Raw genomic sequence first — 17,926 nt, forward strand, 5'->3', positions numbered from 1 at the left:
TCTTGGGCAATGTGGCCATTTTCACAATATTGATTCTTCCTATCCATGAGCATGGTATGTTCTTCCATTTGTTCGTGTCCTCTTTTATTTCACTGAGCAGTGGTTTGTAGTTCACCTTGAAGAGGTCCTTCACATCCCTTGTAAGTTGGATTCCTAGGTATTTTATTCTCTTTGAAGCAATTGTGAATGGAAGTTCATTCATGGTTTGGCTCTCTGTTTGACTCTTATTGGTGTATAAGATGCTTGTGATTTTTGCACATTGATTTTGTGTCCTGAGACTTTGCTGAAGTTGCTTATCAGCTTAAGGAGATTTTGGGCTGAGATGATGGGGTTTTCTAAATATACAATCATGTCATCTGCAAACAGGGACAATTTGGCTTATTCGTTTCTTAATTGAATACCCTTTATTTCTTTCTCTTACCTGATTGCCCTAGCCAGAACTTCCAACACTGTGTTGAATAGGAGTGGTGAGAGAGGGCATCCCTGTCTTGTGCCAGTTTTCAAAGGGAATACTTCCAGTTTTTGCCCATTAAATATGATATTGGCTGTGGATTTGTCATAAATAGCTCTTATTATTTTGAGATACGTTCCATCAATACCGAATTTATTGAGAGTTTTTAGCAAGAAGGGCTGTTGAGTTTTGTCAAAGGCCCTTTCTGCATCTATTGAGATAATCATGTGGTTTTTGTCTTTGGTTCTGTTTATATGCTGGATTACATTTATTTATTTGCGTATGTTGATCTGCCTTGCATCCCAGGGATGAAGCCCACTTGATCATGGTGGATAAGCTTTTTGATGTGCTGCTGGATTCGGTTTGCCAGTATTTTATTGAGGATTTTTGCATCGATGATCATCAGGGATATTGCTCTAAAATTCTCTTTTTTTGTTGTGTCTCTGCCAGGCTTTGGTATCGGGATGATGTTGGCCTCATAAAATGAGTTAGGAGGATTCCCACTTTTTCTATTGATTGCAATAGTTTCAGAAGGAATGGTACCAACTCCTCATTGTACCTCTGGTAGAATTCGGCTGTGAATCCATCTGGTCCTGGACTCTTTTTGGTCGGTAGGCTATTAATTATTGCCTCAATTTCAGAGCCTGCTATTGGTCTATTCAGGGATTCAACTTCTTCCTGGTTTAGTCTTGGGAGAGTGTAAGTGTCCAGGAATTTATCCATTTCTTCTAGGTTTTCTAGTTTATTTGCCTAGAGGCGTTTATAGTATTCTTTGATGGTAGTTTGTATTTCTGTGGGGTCAGTGGTGATATCCCTTTTATCATTTTTTATTGCGTCTATTTGATTCTTCTCTCTTTTCTTCTTTATTAATCTTGCTAGCAGTCTATCAATTTTGTTGATCTTTTCAAAAAACGAACTCCTGGATTCATTGATTTTTTGTGTCTCTATCTCATTCAGTTCTGCTCTGATCTTAGTTATTTCTTGCCTTCTGCCTGCTTTTGAATGTTTGCTCTTCCTTCTCTAGTTCTTTTAATTGTGCTGTTAGGGTGTCAATGTTAGATCTTTCCTGCTTTCCCTTGTGGGCATTTAGTGCTATAAGTTTCCCTGTACACACTGCTTTAAATGTGTCCCAGAGATTCTGGTGTGGTGTATCTTTTTTCTCATTGGTTTCAAAGAACATCTTTATTTCTGCCTTCATTTCGTTATGTACCCAGTAGTCATTCAGGAGCAGGTTGTTCAGTTTCCATGTAGTTGAGCAGTTTTGATTGAGTGTCTTAGTCCTGAGTTCTAGTTTGATTGCACTGTGGTCTGAGAGACAGTTTGTTGTAATTTCTGTTCTTGTACATTTGCTGAGGAGTGCTTTACTTCCAACTGTGTGGTCAATTTTGGAATAAGTACGATGTGGTGCTGAGTGGAATGTATATTTTGTTGGTTTTTGGTGGAGAGTGTGTAGATGTCTATTAGGTCTGCTTGGTGCAGGGTTGAGTTCAATTCCTGGATATCCTTGTTAACTTTCTGTCTCGTTGATCTGTCTAATGTTGACAGTGGGGTGTTGAAATCTCCATTATTATTGTATGGGAGTCTAAGTCTCTTTGTAAGTCTCTAAGGACTTGCTTTATGAATCTGGGTGCTCCTGTATTGGGTGCATATATAGTTAGGATAGTTAGCTCTTCTTGTTGAATTGATCCCTTTACCATTATTTAATGGTCTTCTTTGTCTCTTGATCTTTGTTGGTTTAAAGCCTGTTTTATCAGAGACTAGGATTGCAACCCCTACTTTTTTTGTTTTCCATGTGCTTGGAAGATCTTCTTCCATCCCTTTATTTTGAGCCTATATATGTCTCTGGATGTGAGATGGGTATCCTGAATATAGCAAACTGATGGATCTTGGCTCTTTATCCAATTTGCCAGTCTGTGTCTTTTAATTGGACCATTTAGTCCATTTACATTTGAGGCTAATATTGGTATGTGTGAACTTGATCCTGTCATTATGATATTAGCTGGTTATTTTGCTCGTTAGTTGATGAAGTTTCTTCGTAGCCTCCATGGTCTTTACATTTTGGCATGGTTTTTCCAATGGCTGGTACTGGTTGTTCCTTTCCATGTTTAGTGCTTCTTTCAGCATCTCTTTTAGAGCAGGCCTGGCGGTGACAAAATCTCTCAGCATTTGCTTGTCTATAAAGGATTTTATTTCTCCTTCACTTATGAAGCTTAGTGTGGCTGGATATGAAATTCTGGGTTGAAAATTCTTTTCTTTAAGAATGTTGAATATTGGCCCCCACTCTCTTCTGGCTTGGAGAATTTCTGCCGACAGATCTGCTGTTAGTCTGATGGGCTTTCCTTTGTGTGTAACCCGACCTTTCCCTCTGGCTGCCCTTAACATTTTTTTCCCTCATTTCAACTTTGGTGAATCTGACAGTTATGTGTCTTGGAGTTGCTCTTCTCGAGGAGTATCTTTGTGGTGTTCTCTGTATTTCCTGAGTTTGAATGTTGGCCTGCCTTGCTAGGTTGGGGAAGTTTTCCTGGATGATATCCTGCAGAGTGTTTTCCAACTTGGTTCCATTCTCTCTGTCACTTTCAGGCACACGAATCAGATGTAGATTTGTTCTTTTCACAGAATCCCATACTTCTTGGAGGCTTTGTTCATTTCTTTTTACTCTTTTTTCTCCAAACTTGTCTTCTCGCTTCATTTCATTCATTTGATCTTCAATCGCTGATACTGTTTCTTCCAGTTGATCGAGTCGGTTACTGAAGCTTGTGCATTTGTCACGTAGTTCTCATGTCATGGTTTTCATCTCTTTCAGTTCGTTTATGTACTTCTCTGCATTGGTTATTCTAGTTATCCATTCTTCAATTCTTTTTTCAAGGTTTTTAATTTCTTTGGCCTGGGTACATAGTTCCTCCTTTAACTCTGAGAAGTTTGATTGACTGAAGCCTTCTTCTCTCAACTCATCAAAGTCATTCTCCATCCAGCTTTGTTCCATCGCTGGGGATGAGCTGTATTCCTTTGGAGGGGGAGATGCACTCTGAATTTTTTAATTTCCAGCTTTTCTGCACTGTTTTTTCCCTATCTTTGTGGTTTTATCTGCCTTTGGTCTTTGATGATGGTGTGGTACTGATGGTTTTGGTGTGGGTGTCCTTTCTGTTTGTTAGTTTTTCTTCTAACAGTTAGGACCCTCAGCTGCAGGTCTGTTGGAGTTTGCTTGAGGTCGACTCCAGACCCTGTTTGCCTGGGTATCAGCAGCAGAGCCTGCACAAGATAGAATATTGCTGAACAGCAAGTGTTGCTATCTGATTCTTGCTCTGGAAACTTTGTCTCAGAGGTGTACTCAGCTGTGTGAGGTGTGAGGTGTTGGTCTTCACCTAGTGAGGGATGTCTCCCAGTTACGCTGCTCAGGGGTCAGGGACCCACTTGAGCAGGCAGTCTGTCTGTTCTCAGATCTCAACCTCCGTGTTGGGAGAACCACTGCTCTCTTCAAAGTTGTCAGACAGGGACATTATATCTGCAGAGCTTTCTGCTGCTTTCTGTTTATCTATGCCCTCTCCCCAGAGTTGGAGTCTACAGAGGCAGGCAGGCCTCCTTGAGCTGTGGTGGGCTCCTCCCAGTTCATGCTTCCAGGAGGCTTTGTTTACCTGCTTAAGCCTCAGCAATGGCAGGCGCCCTTCCCCCAGCCTTACTGCCCCTTGCAGTTAGATCTCAGACTGCTGTGCTAGCAATGAGGGATGCTCCGTGGGCCTGGGAACCCTCCGGGCCAGGTGTGGATTATAATCTCCTGGTGTGCCGTTTGCTAAGACCCCTGGTAAAGCGCAGTAGTAGGGTGGGAGTTACCCGATTTTCCAGGTGTTGTGTGTCTCAGTTTCCCTTGGCTAGGAAAAGGAATTTCCTTCCCCCTTGCACTTCCCAGGCGAGGCAATTCCTCGCCCTGCTTCAGCTCTTCCTGGTTGGGCTGCATCCACTAATCAGCACCGACTGTTGGACATGCCCCAGTGAGATGAACCCGGTACCTCAGTTGAAAATGCAGAAATCACCCATCTTCTGTGTTGCTCACAATGGGAGCTGGAGGCTGGAGCTGTTCCTATTTGGCCATCTTGGGTGCCCTTGACATGGGATTTTAGGATCCATAAAACTTGAAAAATAATATGGAGATGCATAAAAGGTTGCCTACTTTTTATCTCAGCAAGTAAGGATGTTTAAAGATATATACAAGCCCCAGAATATCATACACATTTCTCTTCCTTGGAAACAAACAAATTAAAATATTTTACTGTTACCATTATTAAACCAAAACTCAAGAAGGTCTCAATCTCATAATAAAGACTGATTGTTTGAGTTATATAATTATCATTATGAAAAACCCAGTATTTTGTGGTGATTAATGAACCATAGTATCGTGCTGGTATTTGGGAAATGCAATCTGTTGCCATATTAACTACCTTGGACTCTGCTTTGCACTAATTTCCCAGGAAACATGAAAATTGTTGTAACTTTTCCTAAAACTCCTAAAGCCCGACTGTCTGCTGTGACAGAATGTGGATGCTATTCTGAAGGCTCCATCAATAGCAGAATAGCATGCTTCACCATTGTCGTGATCTAGTGGTTCATTCCTGTGTCCCTCACTGTGTCCCTTCTCCACTCACAGAGTCATTTTAATTTTATGGCTTTGTAATTGTTCCAATGTGGTGAATATAATAAATTATTGTATTTATATATCTTGATCTCTCCAAAAGCAGAAACTAGTATCATTCTTTGATTATTTTAGTCATGTATATTCTTTCTTAACTTTTTCCCCTCCATTTGCCTTTAACTTAGTGAAGGACTAGATAACACCATATACATTTCCTTTCAGTTTCCTTTTCCTTCTGTGTTTCATTTTTCCCTCCTCTGCCCCATCTTCCCTTCCCGTCCTCTTTCCTTATCTCTCTTTTCCTTTCCCTGTCTTTTTCTGTCCTTTCTTCCCTCCCACCTTTTGAGTTCATTTCCTTCCCTCCCTTCCTTCCTTCTTCCTTCCTTTTTTCCTCCCTTTCTCTTTCTTTTTGCTTTCTTTCTTTTTCTTCCCAATGAGCTAAAATAATGTTGAACACACAAAATTTCAGTGAACATGTTTTATTGAGTTTTTAATAAATATGTAAAGAAGGCTTACAAGTTCTGAGGAAATGCTCACAGAATCTTGTGACTTAACGTGCTCCCAAGATACTCAACTTTAAACACTGTTTTCCTTTTTTTTTTTCTAAGACATTGTGCTCTGGAAATATATACTAGTCATACCTGCTTTCATTATTGAAGATAACACATTTTTCTCATTAGTTTTGATGGGTACTTAAATTATTATGTGGAATTGATCATTCTTGTGTCTAATGTGAAGATTAACAAGCATTTTACTTTCCAACATACCAATACGTTGAATTGCAAGTATTCACACGGAAGGTCTCTTGATCCTCCAACTGTTTTGACATAACTAAGCTGATTTTGGCTGGTGTCAGCAGCGTTGACCCAAGGCCTAGGATTTAAATCAAGGCTTTATGGAAAGCAAAGAATCACTGAATATTTACTTTTTTTCGTTTTCTAGTTGTCTTGAAGCAGTTTAGGTTAGCTAATTTATTTTAATGCCCATTTAACATTAATGTAACTTTTAAGTATGTATTATATCTTGAAGATATTTATAACATTAATAAATTGGGTCCTTTCAAATCTTCCTTGGTAAAATAAAAATTCTCTATAATTCATCTAAATTGAATATTGCTTAGAGAAATAATTTTACTTGAGTAGTATTTAAAGACATCTGTACATTATTCATATTATAGTTATTTAATAGGTCTGAAAGGCTTATAAAATGGTACATATTTTTATAAATGTCCTATTATTTCTCCATATGGTTTACTTAATGTTTTTTCCTAAGAAGAATAATTATCTTTTCTTAGAAGCCTTACAACTGCATGTAGACGAAAAGCCTGTTTTATTCTCTATTTTAAATTGAGCCAAAGATAAATTTTTCTGCCATTGACTACATGAGCCACCTATAGTGCATGAGCCTGAGTCTTCAGAACAATTCATCAGCAAAGACCCTGCTGCTGTCTTTATGGGTGCTGGTTGATTTACTACTACAAGGTTGTAAACGTCCCTCAAGATTATGATTAGCTCAGTGCACAAAAACCTGCTGACTTTGTGTTTCACTGTTGATGCCAGGACAGAGGAGACAGCAAAAGTGTACACTGGTAGTTTGTGACTGCTAATATGTTGCTGATTACTTGCCACCCAAGAAAGAGAAAGATGAGTGATAGTCTATAGTGTTTCTCAGTAGTGGGTCAAATATTCTGAGTGGTTGTTGAAAGCTTCCATAATATTTATCAGTGTTACAGTCTCTTAGTAGAAAGTATGCAGAAATATAATTGGTAAAGAACAAGAACTTTTTGGAAGTCATGATGAGATTTTGATAGTACCAAATGCAGTGAAGCCTGTCATAGCTCAACTATATGTCTTTCCCTGGAAGTATCTAAACATTCAAAGTATGAAAAGGTAGCATAATAGAATCAGCTGGGACTTCAGCTCTGGATCCCAATGTTGAAGTATAGTTAGCATTTTTTTACTACATGAAGTAATCTTTTTTCTTAATTTGGTGATACCTAAAAGTCTTTGAACCAATATGACATTTAGGCCAGTTTATTCTAGTTCATGAATATACGAATATAGTTTCCAATTTTACAACTCCAGAGAGCTGTTACTTTCACTGGGTATATCCAAACCCCATCTTCCTAGACACTAGCCTGAATCAGCAATTTCACCACCTTCAAACCTGGTTTATTCCAACCCCAGCACTCTTATGCATCCTACTTTATGCAAACTCTTTTTTTTTTTTTTTTTTTGAGACGAAGTCTTGCTCTGTCACTCAGGCTGGAGTGCAGTGGCCGGATCTCAGCTCACTGCAAGCTCTGCCTCCCGGGTTCACGCCATTCTCCTGCCTCAGCCTCCCGAGTAGCTGGGACTACAGGCGCCCGCCACCTCGCCCGGCTAGTTTTTTGTATTTTTTAGTAGAGACGGGGTTTCACCGTGTTCACCAGGATGGTCTCGATCTCCTGACCTCGTGATCCGCCCGTCTCGGCCTCCCAAAGTGCTGGGATTACAGGCTTGAGCCACCGCGCCCGGCCTATGCAAACTCTTAAAAGGTCAACAGGGCACATTCGAATACTGTCTCACTGTCCTTATATTAATAAATATTTCCAAACATAAGCTATGGCCCCAAATCCCAGAATAGTCCAAACAAATGTCATGTTCCCTGAACATAGTGCATTTTGTAATTTAAATCCACACTGCTGTTATTAGCCATATATAGCAGAACAAAAGCATGGTTTATGGTATTTTAGTCGTTAGTCTAGGGGTTAATCAAGAAAACTGAAGAGATGGCAAGAAAACAGAATTTTGGTTTCAGCTTTTCCATGTTGTCACTCAGTCATTGTCAGTTTCCTGCAATTTACAGCCTGATCTTAATATTTAGTTGGGATGGTTTAATAACATAATCATATGTTCCTCATCAAATCTCATAGAATACTCAACTTTCTTGAAAAGCCCCTTGCAGATTCCAGTATGCTTCCCAAGCAGGTGGCTCTTCGAGGAATACTGAAAAACAGAGTATATTCTGCCAATTTTTTCCCCAAGAATTACCTTTCTTCCACATTTTATTTTTAGCCTGTGGGTAAATTTTGGTATTTTGAACCTATTTCAACATATATTTTCCTGCTAAAGCATGACTCAATTGCCAGAAAGAAACGTGGAGATTGAGAAATAGGATATCTGGGAGATAAACAACCTGAGAAAGAGGAAACTGTGTCCTTAACTCTTTAGTGTCTAATACAAAGCCTGCACTCCAAAGCAGCATTTGTTTTAAGGTGAGCCTAACAGGGCCGTAGAGGTCGTTGCCCTTGTAATGCACTAATGCATCTTGTGCCTCTTCACGTGGAAGTCAAGAAGTGTGGCTGCTCTTCCTTTCAGGTTATAGGGAACCTTGTGACTTCAGCAAAGAATCCCTATTTTAGCAAAGCTCCAATCTCTGCTTATCTGCAGGTCTTTAGTTGACATGATTTCATCCATTCTTTCCCTACTGGCAAACTAAACATATAAATGAAAAAAGTAAACACACAGACACACGCATATGGCACACACACAGACATACAAAACCAAAAAAAGCAAAAACCTGCTAAAATTTGAAGAAGTAAAAGAAAAAAATTAAAATAATCTTAGTTGATGAGTCTATATCTTCAATGTAAGTGTACCTTCTATAATGCATCCTTCTAGGTCAATCAGAAGGAACTGATTGCACCATGTAGGCTTTTCATTGTACTGTTTATGCTCTTACGTTTTACTATTCTTTACCAAGTTATTTACATCCTTAAAACTTATTTTTTTTTCTAAATTCAGTGCTCATTTGTATTCTGTTTCTAATGGAATCTACTTCAAACTTCCTTGACTAGGAAATTTATCATAATGGATATTAGTGTATATATATTTTTTACAAAATCACATGAAATCATTTTTAAATCTTATTTTCTGTTTTACACTGTTCTCTTTTTGTCAATTTTCCTTTGTTCCTTGTTCCCATCTTCTGTAACTCTTTGCTGGCTTTTAATAAATTAGTATCAACTAAAGATTTCCTATCCTGGAAATTTTATCTTCTCACTCAAAGGCTACCTGAGGTTAAAACTTTGAAGAAAATAATTACTCTAAGGTAGCTTAGTAAGTGGGGAGAAAGAACAGGGGTTTGAAAACGTGAAGCCTCTTTTTTTATCCAAAACATGTAACTTATCCAAAAAGGAACAATACTTTTGTTGTTAGGCTCAGTAATAGAAGACCTTCCATTTCTATACATTGGAGACAATTATATTGAATCTGTCTACTATTATTATTACTGCTAACTACACCCTAACTAGTATAAATTAGTTTCATTTATATTTAACTGAAAGTATGTAAAATAATGTAATGAAAAAATGAAAGGTGACAGTATCTGCACTTTTAATGCATTTCCTTTACCTAAACTCTTTCAGTAACATACATTTCTCTATTTTATTCTCAGTCCCTGAACTTCATGGGAAAAACAAGCCATTGATCTCTTACGTAGGGGATTCTACTGTCTTGACATGTAAATGTCAAAATTGTTTTCCTTTAAATTGGACCTGGTACAGTACTAATGGGAGTATAAAGGTAAGATAGTTCCTTGATTTGAAGAAAACAACAAAAACAAAAAACATTTATTTAATAACAAGATTGTAACAGACTCAACATTCCTAAGATGATTTATACTTTTGTTATATTGTTCTTTAGCTTATGTTCGTAAAGAAAGAGCAGTGACAAATGGAATTTTTATTTGATGGTTTTTGGCATGTTTACATTATACATATGAAGATACTCTTAACGTTTCATTAGCTGGTACTTTGTTTTTTAGGTTTAACAATTTAATTACATTCTTTGAAAAGAAATTACATTTTGTGTATAGTTGCCTAGTTTAGAAATAACTCCATTAGAAAAGATTCTTTTTAAAAATCATTCCGTGAAAGTAACTAGAAAAAACGCTAGCCACCTTTTTGGGATTCTGTCTCCTGAAACATCTGTGATAGAATGGAAAATAATGGCACTATTTGAGAAAATAATGAAAACTTTGTAACTTAATATTACATCTTGAGTTCTATCAGTAATTGTCATTGGCCTTTTCAAGATACCTGAGAGAAGCCAAATACTTTTAATTCCTTTTTTACTAAGAGAAATCACTATTCAGAGAGCTGATATTAAGAAAAACATGAGTATTTTGTAAATAATTTCTGGTTTCCTTTCTTCTCCCCAAATAGCCTCTAATGGCAGGAAAATGTAGGACATTGTCCTTTAGGAGACACCCTTCCTTTGCCCTAGCACTAATAAACATTACAATTTAAAGTCCCGTTAAAGGCAAGCTATAATTGTAGAAGGAACATGTGAGACAGTGTAGATGTTACAATGAAATATTAAATTCTTTCTTAGACAAAATTGGTGTTATTATAGACTATTGAAGGATGACAGATAAATGACTCAGAAGGGAGTGTGACTTATTCTGTGCTAACAGGTTCAGTTTTTCAATGAAATAGTTCCAACAAAATCCCGTAGATGCAGACTAAAGCCATTCCTACTCCTGCTTGTCTTCTGATGGATGATGAGGAAAGGCAATCATTGTGTATATGTAATTTTTTTTAAAAAGTGTAATTTTGTAAAAACAAATGTCAACTGTGGTATTTGAAATACACAGCTTTATTTATTGATCTGTACGTGGTACGACAATACGTGAAAAACATTACCCTTCATCTAATTATATCCGATGTTGAAAATGTCATTTTAGACGTACTGGTGCTTCCGTCCATTGCTATACTAGTCATTATCCTCTTAATTTGACTCTAAGCATGAGTCATATTAGGGTGTGAGAAAAGTGTGGGGAACAGGGGGCAGGTCAAAACTTGAGCACAAATGCCTTTTCAAAATGTAGACCAACCATGTGCGTCAGAATCAGCTGGGTACTTATTAAAAATATGGTATTTTGATTGATTAGCTCTGACCAATCTGTACCAAACATCCCAGGCAGTGCTGTGCACATGGTGCCAGGTTGCTGTAATTTTTTTTGCACAAATAATATATTCACAGATAGTTCTTCCTTTGATAAGCTCTGAGAATGTTTGTATGCAGATTACCACTTATTGAACAGTGTGGTTGAGTGATGGAGCAGGGAAAGCATCAAATGGCTTGGGAATAAAATTTAATTTAAATAGATTAAATAAAACAGCCCAAAATAGCTTAGTATGTCATCTTGTGAGGCTGTGGAAAACCCAGCAACTCTTAGAAGCCAGCTTACCTGAGAGAGAAAGAAATTCGGATATGAAAAGGCAGAAGGTGTGCAGTTCACTTTGGATCCCAGGCTCACAGGGGGTCCCCTCCATTCTATCTACATCACCTCCAAAGGCCTGAAAGTTTCATCTTCATTTCTAGCCTGGGGAAATCACATTGTCGGAGTGAGCAATTTTCCTTTATAGGAATTATCAGAAATAGTAGCTTTCAGGGTGGTAGTTGTTTAAATATGTGCCTGTGCTTGTGAAGGAAAAAGTACTTTGACTAAAGCACTAGGCAAGGATAGGAATGTGAGACTCAGATGTTTGGGATTTTTCTGTTTTTAGTTCTTCTATAATATTTAGCCATGATGACCTACTTGCTTCTTTGTAGTTTTAAACATTCACTGCTAAATCCTTATAGCAATGTATACATGTTTTCTTTGTTTGTTCCCTGGGAGATCAAGCTCTGATAAGACTTAAGTCTGTTATAGATAACCTCTCATACATTTTAATATGCTTTTCTCTAGTAAGCAATATTGTTGGCATTATCTTATAGCTTTCACTCAGAAACTACATCATGTATCTTTTATGTACTATGATAGGAATGGATTTTAATGTCTCCTTATATTAGGTTCCTGTTGGTGTTCAAATGAATAAATATGTGATCAATGGAACATATGCTAATGAAACAAAGCTGAAGATAACACAACTTTTGGAGGAAGATGGGGGATCTTACTGGTGCCATGCACTATTCCAAGTAGGCGAGAGTGAAGAACACATTGAGCTTGTGGTGCTGAGCTATTTGGTGCCCCTCAAACCATTTCTTGCAATAGTAGCTGAGGTGGTTCTTTTAGTGGCCGCCATTCTGCTTTGTGAAAAGTACACACAAAAGGAAAAGAAGCACTCAGGTGGGATTACTTTTTGTTTTTTGTTTTTTTTAGAAAGTATTATCAGTTAATTATAAGTATCATTTACTTATATGGATTATGATTTGATACATTGCAATGACTTTAGGATTTTTGGGGAAAATCTTCATTTTCTTATTTGGAGCATTATTTAGGTTTACAACAATGGTGACAGTGAGGTAGAAAGATGTATCAATGGTCTTCCTGTTTCAATTCCTGAAAATAAAAGTGCCTTTTTTCTTTCTCTTCCCCACCTCACCCCTAATCCCCTCGCCTTTTTTTGGTGCTACTGGTACCTAAGTACCAGTTAGGTGATATGTATTCTGGCCCTGGATTATTAGAAAAATCTATGATAGCTTAATATAAAAAGTCTCAAAGAAACAGTTTTTCTTTCACTTAGATTATCATTTAAAAAAATATTTTATTAACCATTCCAGAGTTCTCATTGAAGAGAGACTGTCCTGTCATTTCCTATTTTTGCAGCCTGTGCCTGATGGGTTACAGGTTGATAAAGCAATAATCCTCGAGAAAATTGACCTTACATCCTGTTTTCTTTACTGATTTTGTACTAAATTTTAATGATTTAAGTAATGACAAACTAAGCAGTCATGTTTTTGAAAATACCAAGCCACTAAACTATGTTTGATCAGAAATGCAGATAAGGTCTGTAGTGCAGATGAAGGAGGTGTAGGTGTCTAAGGTAGCATGTCTCTCCTTCATTCCAAACAGGAGAAACAGCATAGTACTTTCTTACATAGGAAGGAGGTTTAATTGAGCATATATGTTCCATAAAAATGACAAACCAACTTCATAGTCAAATTCTTCTTTTGTTACACAGATGAGGGGAAAGAATTTGAGCAGACTGAACAGCTGTAAGTATTATTTTTTACAGATTAATTTTCACTTGAGTAAAATATAGGGACATATAAAATTGAATGAAATGTTTGCAGTTGGGGGAAAAAAGGCAGAGGAGTATTTTCTGTATATGTCCATGTGGTGGTGAAAAGTGGCATTCCAAGTCTGCCTGCCTCCGTGAGAATTCTTCTTCATCACTTACTACCTGCACTTCTCTGTACTTCAGCTTTCTTCTCTACAAAATGGATTTAATAATAGTACTCACCATATGAGCTTGTTGGATGGAATGAATATTATATATGTGTAAATGTGTAGCATAGGTTTTGGTGCACAGAAGGTGTACAGTAACCATCAGAAGTATTTAATATTATTTTTTTAAAGCAATGGTTCTCAAGCCTGGCTATTTTTGATCACTTAAGAGTCTCTTTAAAGATACAGTTGCTCAGACCTTGCTGAATCTCCTGGATCAGAATCTCTTGGGTTGGGGCTACGGCATCTGTATTTCTTGAAAACATCTACGAATGGTTTTGATCTTCTGTCTGTTGAAAATCACTGGCCTAGAATTCTATTAGTTATTCAGAGAACACAAATTGTGCCACAGGTTCTCTTACACAGCCTTTGTTTAGAGTTAAGCATGAGGAGATCTGGAAATAAAATCACCAGGGATGTAATTTAGTTTGGCAAAGATGGGAGTTCCAAATTCCTCCAAGGCGGAGAACTGAGTACGGAGGCCAGTGACAGAGGTGTCTAACACTGGGATTAACGCCTGAACAATAGAGCCAAGGGCTGGGGGCCAGGAAAACGAGGCTAGATTAAAGTTGCTGCAGGAAACTTGAGAAGTGGAAGGCCTGAGCAACTATTACCAACACAAAATGGCACTTAGAGTTTATCAGCCAACAGGAGCTCTATGGAGAGGGTGTTACAGGCACAAATAGCAGGAGTGGAGTAGACAGTTGTCATTTAGATGTTTGTAGACATTATTCAAATAATCATGTTCACTCAGTTCACATAGGCTGGTAAAATAAACCAATATGATACGAGCTTCCAGGTTAAGGGCACAAAATAACTGCATCAGAAATCCTATAACACCAGATAGAGAAAAGCAGCATTGTCTTAGAATCATAGACACCTATAGTTGGAAGGGAATTGTATCTCTCCCAAAGGAATCCCTTCTCTTTCTGGAGAGTGTCGACATTTATGTTGATTTGAACTTTTAATCTTTCCTATTTCCATGTGTTGGCCTTTTTCTTGTTCTTAGCATCATATAACAAACGTGACAGTCATTGACATATTTGAAGACAGAACCTTGCTCGGGTTCCTTTATTCTCTGAGCTCTGCCTCCCACTGTCTCTAACCATTCCTCTGAGCTCACATTTGGAGGTTGCATTCTGATTTAAAACACACTCTGAAGGGATGGTGCCAGAACAGTGTGGAATGGACCATCACTTCTGAACAATGTAAAATGGATTCAATCTGTAGTGTAAAAGATGAATTTTTTTTTTTCTGAAAATTGGGTTAATATACATCATTTTGCTCATCTTATATAGCACCATAAGGATCACTGAAGGTGTTTAGTTTTTCTTATCTTTAGGTTATTTCACTATCTTTAGATTGCATACAAATATCAAGGGCACTTGAACTCATTCAGAACAATGAGCTTTTTGGTGCCCCTCAAACCATTTCTTGCAATAGTTGCTGAGGTGTTTTCTTAGTGGCCATTATTCTGCTTCTGAAGAGTACACACAAAAGAAAAAGAAGCACTCAGGTGGGATTTCTTTTTTTTAGAAAATATTATCTGTTAATTATAAGTAACACTGTCTTATGATATGCATTATGATTTGATAATTGAAGCCTGCCCCCAAGACCTTGAAGGGCAATGTATTCATTATGCATACTGGTTATTTAGTTTTAGTCAATCTTTAGAATCTGAGGCCCACATTTGTAATCCTGCTGTGATAAACTTTGGGTGGAAAAAGAACCATTTTTAACCTCTAATTCAGTGTAATAAGCACACAAATGTATAGCACCAATATCACACATGTTGGCTGACCTCCTAATTGGCTGTTACCTTGCATGTTTCCAAAACCACACATAAGTTATGGTCTTTATGCCCAAGTCCTCACTCATGCTTGGGCAGAAGCAATTCTCCCTGTGCATAAAATCAACAAGCCTTTATCACTATCATTTGTGGTTACGGCTCCTCTTCAAGCAATGCCATAAAAATAAATTCAACATTGTAAGTAAAATATTTTTAGGAAGAAAGAATTCTGTCTGTATTGACATTTTACATTTTAACCTGATAGCCATATCAGTGATGTACTTACTTAATTTTATATAATACAAACATTTAGTAATTTTCTTTTTTGTTTTCTGTACAGGAAATCAGATGATAGCAATGGTATAGAAAATAATGTCCCCAGGCATAGAAAAAATGTAAGTTACTTCTGAATGATATTCCAAATAAAAGGTAAAATTCAATATACGTAGGCTACCTATTAGTCAGTTACTTTTTTTTTAGTTCCGTAAAAGATCTGGTCATTTATGATGTGCTCAAATATGCTTGTTTACACTATTATAGGGGAATATATACAGTATAGTTGTACAAAAATAAATACTTTCCTTTTCCACCAGAGGACACATAGCAACCAATCTAGAAGTAAATCTTTTGCACTGGCTACATATTTTATTTTATCACCATGGGCTAGTTTCTTTTACAGTTTTTCATGTTGCTGTATTTGTTTTCCTCTCAAATTTTCTGGATTTTCTGTTATTTTAGTTTCATCTATTCCCATATATTTGGGGGTGTAAACTTATGCATATAATATGCTAACTTTCTTTGCTGATTAGATTCAAAATTTTTAGTTCATCAACATTAGAGTAGGAGATCTTTGTTTTGGCAGTAGATTGGATCCCTCACTTCCCAGTATTTTTTGCTTTGCTAAAGTGATAGTAAGTTACTATAAAGTAACCAGAACATACTAATTATATTTGATTATACTTTATTTAACTCAGGAATCTCTGGGCCAGTGAATGCAAAACCTCATGTCGAGAATCATTGGAAGATATACAGAGTTCGTATTTCAGCTTTCTTTATCCTTCCTGTTAAGAACCTCTGAGTTTTTAGTTTTAAAAGGATGAAAAGCTTATGCAGCATGCTCAGCAGGAGAGGAGCTTCATCAATAATACATGCTATCTCAGATCTAAGGGTATATTTTCATTCTGTAATTATGTTACATAAAAGCAATGTAAATCAGAATAAATATGGTAGACCAGAATAAAATTAATTATATTCTGGTCTTCAGAGTACACATGGAACAGATATCAGCAGAATCACTTAATACTTCATAGAATAAAAATCACTCAAAACCTGTTTATAACCAAAGAATTCATGAAAAAGAAAGCCTTTGCCATTTGTCTTAGAAAGTTATTTTTTTACAAAATCATGCTTATTATTAGTATCTATGGAAGTATATGTAACAGTTTTTATATAAAGGTCATCTTTCTGGGATAGTGAAAAAATATGTCTTTACTAAGTTGAATACTTTCTGCCTTTGCTAATGATAGTTATTCTACAATCTCCACAAGAAAAACATACCTTTTATCCAGAAATATTGGCTTAAGGCAAATAAATAAAACTGTGCTTACTCTAAAGCTCTGTCACTACAAAAGCAAATTTTCCAGTCTTTATTCCACTCATAACCACTACTCTCCCCACCAGGCTAAAGTGCTTATTAGTCTTTAATTAGGGTTTCGAACTTCATAAGGTACACCATTGTTTATGTTTTAGAGTACAGGTCCATATAGTTGTAATACCTAAAACACTCCTACACTGATGCTTTTGTGGCTCATGGTTTCCTGGTGTCTTTGATTTAACACCTGGCTTCCTGGTATCTATGGCTGGTTAGATATCTAAACTTGTATTATTAGTGCTTTACAATAATAATTTCCTCGACTGAAGTCCAGAAGTACTAAAGTACTTCTTTTTTATTGCTGTGAATGCCTTAGACTTATCTTCAAAAATAGGATGCGTTGTTTCTATTGCGTATATAACTGAAATATTTTATAAACTCACTGTAATCAAATCTTATAAAATCTGAATCGACATGAAAAGTTGTCAGTGCTTGAATGAAATACTAAAATCATGCCACAGGATGCTAGATAAGGTAAATGACCATGATGTGTCCTTGGAACTGGTGGGCGCAGTGTTGCACTGCTCGCAGGGCAACAACTTTAAGAACAGAAGAGTGGTGGTGTGGAACCCAAGATTCTTGGCGACTAGGGGATTTAAAGGTTGGGGAGGAGTAATTCAAAGATTTGAAAAGAAATACTTTATAAAAATTTACTCCATATATTGGCTAAGAAAAATGTAATAAAATTTTGGTAGTGAAAATTATATCACTAATGTTTACCATTATTACTAGTATGAATAATACACATAAGGTAGTGACTTGGAAGCTGGTGAATTCTTTGTTGGTATAACAAAATGCAATATTTTGTTGTAAAGCATCCTAACTACACATGTAAGTTTGCTGAACTTGAATACATCCCAGTAATGGCAAACTTCATTTTATTCTTGGTTTTCATTTTATTCTGGTCTCAGGTCCATGCATTTATTTTAATTTAATTAATTATTATTTTGACATTATTTGGGTGATATCTATATAATGGTAGATAACCAATCAGCTTAATTAATCTAAACTCTTTGAATTCGGGGAAATATTAGTCAAATCTGCTGTTTGACTAAATACAATTCAAAGCAGTATATTTGTGACTGGGAATATAGAACACAAGGAAACAAATGTGTAGCCCAACAAATGTGTAGCCCATCTGCAGTATGCATTCTTCCATTTTGCCACCACTAACCTTCAAGGCTGATACAATTT

General features: G+C 36.8%; 1 protein-coding gene across 1 annotated transcript in view; it reads left to right on the top strand.

Annotated features, from left to right (window-relative positions):
* The window catches only part of LOC105499344 (embigin), a 57,464-nt gene extending 39,856 nt beyond the window's left edge, over positions 1-17,608 (top strand). Inside the window, exons 5-9 of the mRNA XM_011771887.3 lie at positions 9,513-9,640; positions 11,915-12,191; positions 13,027-13,060; positions 15,422-15,476; positions 16,056-17,608. Coding sequence (XP_011770189.2) covers positions 9,513-9,640; positions 11,915-12,191; positions 13,027-13,060; positions 15,422-15,476; positions 16,056-16,073 — 512 coding nt within the window. The 3' untranslated portion in view covers positions 16,074-17,608. The remainder of the gene's footprint in view (positions 1-9,512; positions 9,641-11,914; positions 12,192-13,026; positions 13,061-15,421; positions 15,477-16,055) is intronic.
* The last annotated feature ends 318 nt before the right edge of the window (positions 17,609-17,926 follow it).

This window comes from Macaca nemestrina, chromosome 6 (assembly GCF_043159975.1).
Source record: "Macaca nemestrina isolate mMacNem1 chromosome 6, mMacNem.hap1, whole genome shotgun sequence".
NCBI classification, from domain to species: domain Eukaryota; kingdom Metazoa; phylum Chordata; class Mammalia; order Primates; family Cercopithecidae; genus Macaca; species Macaca nemestrina.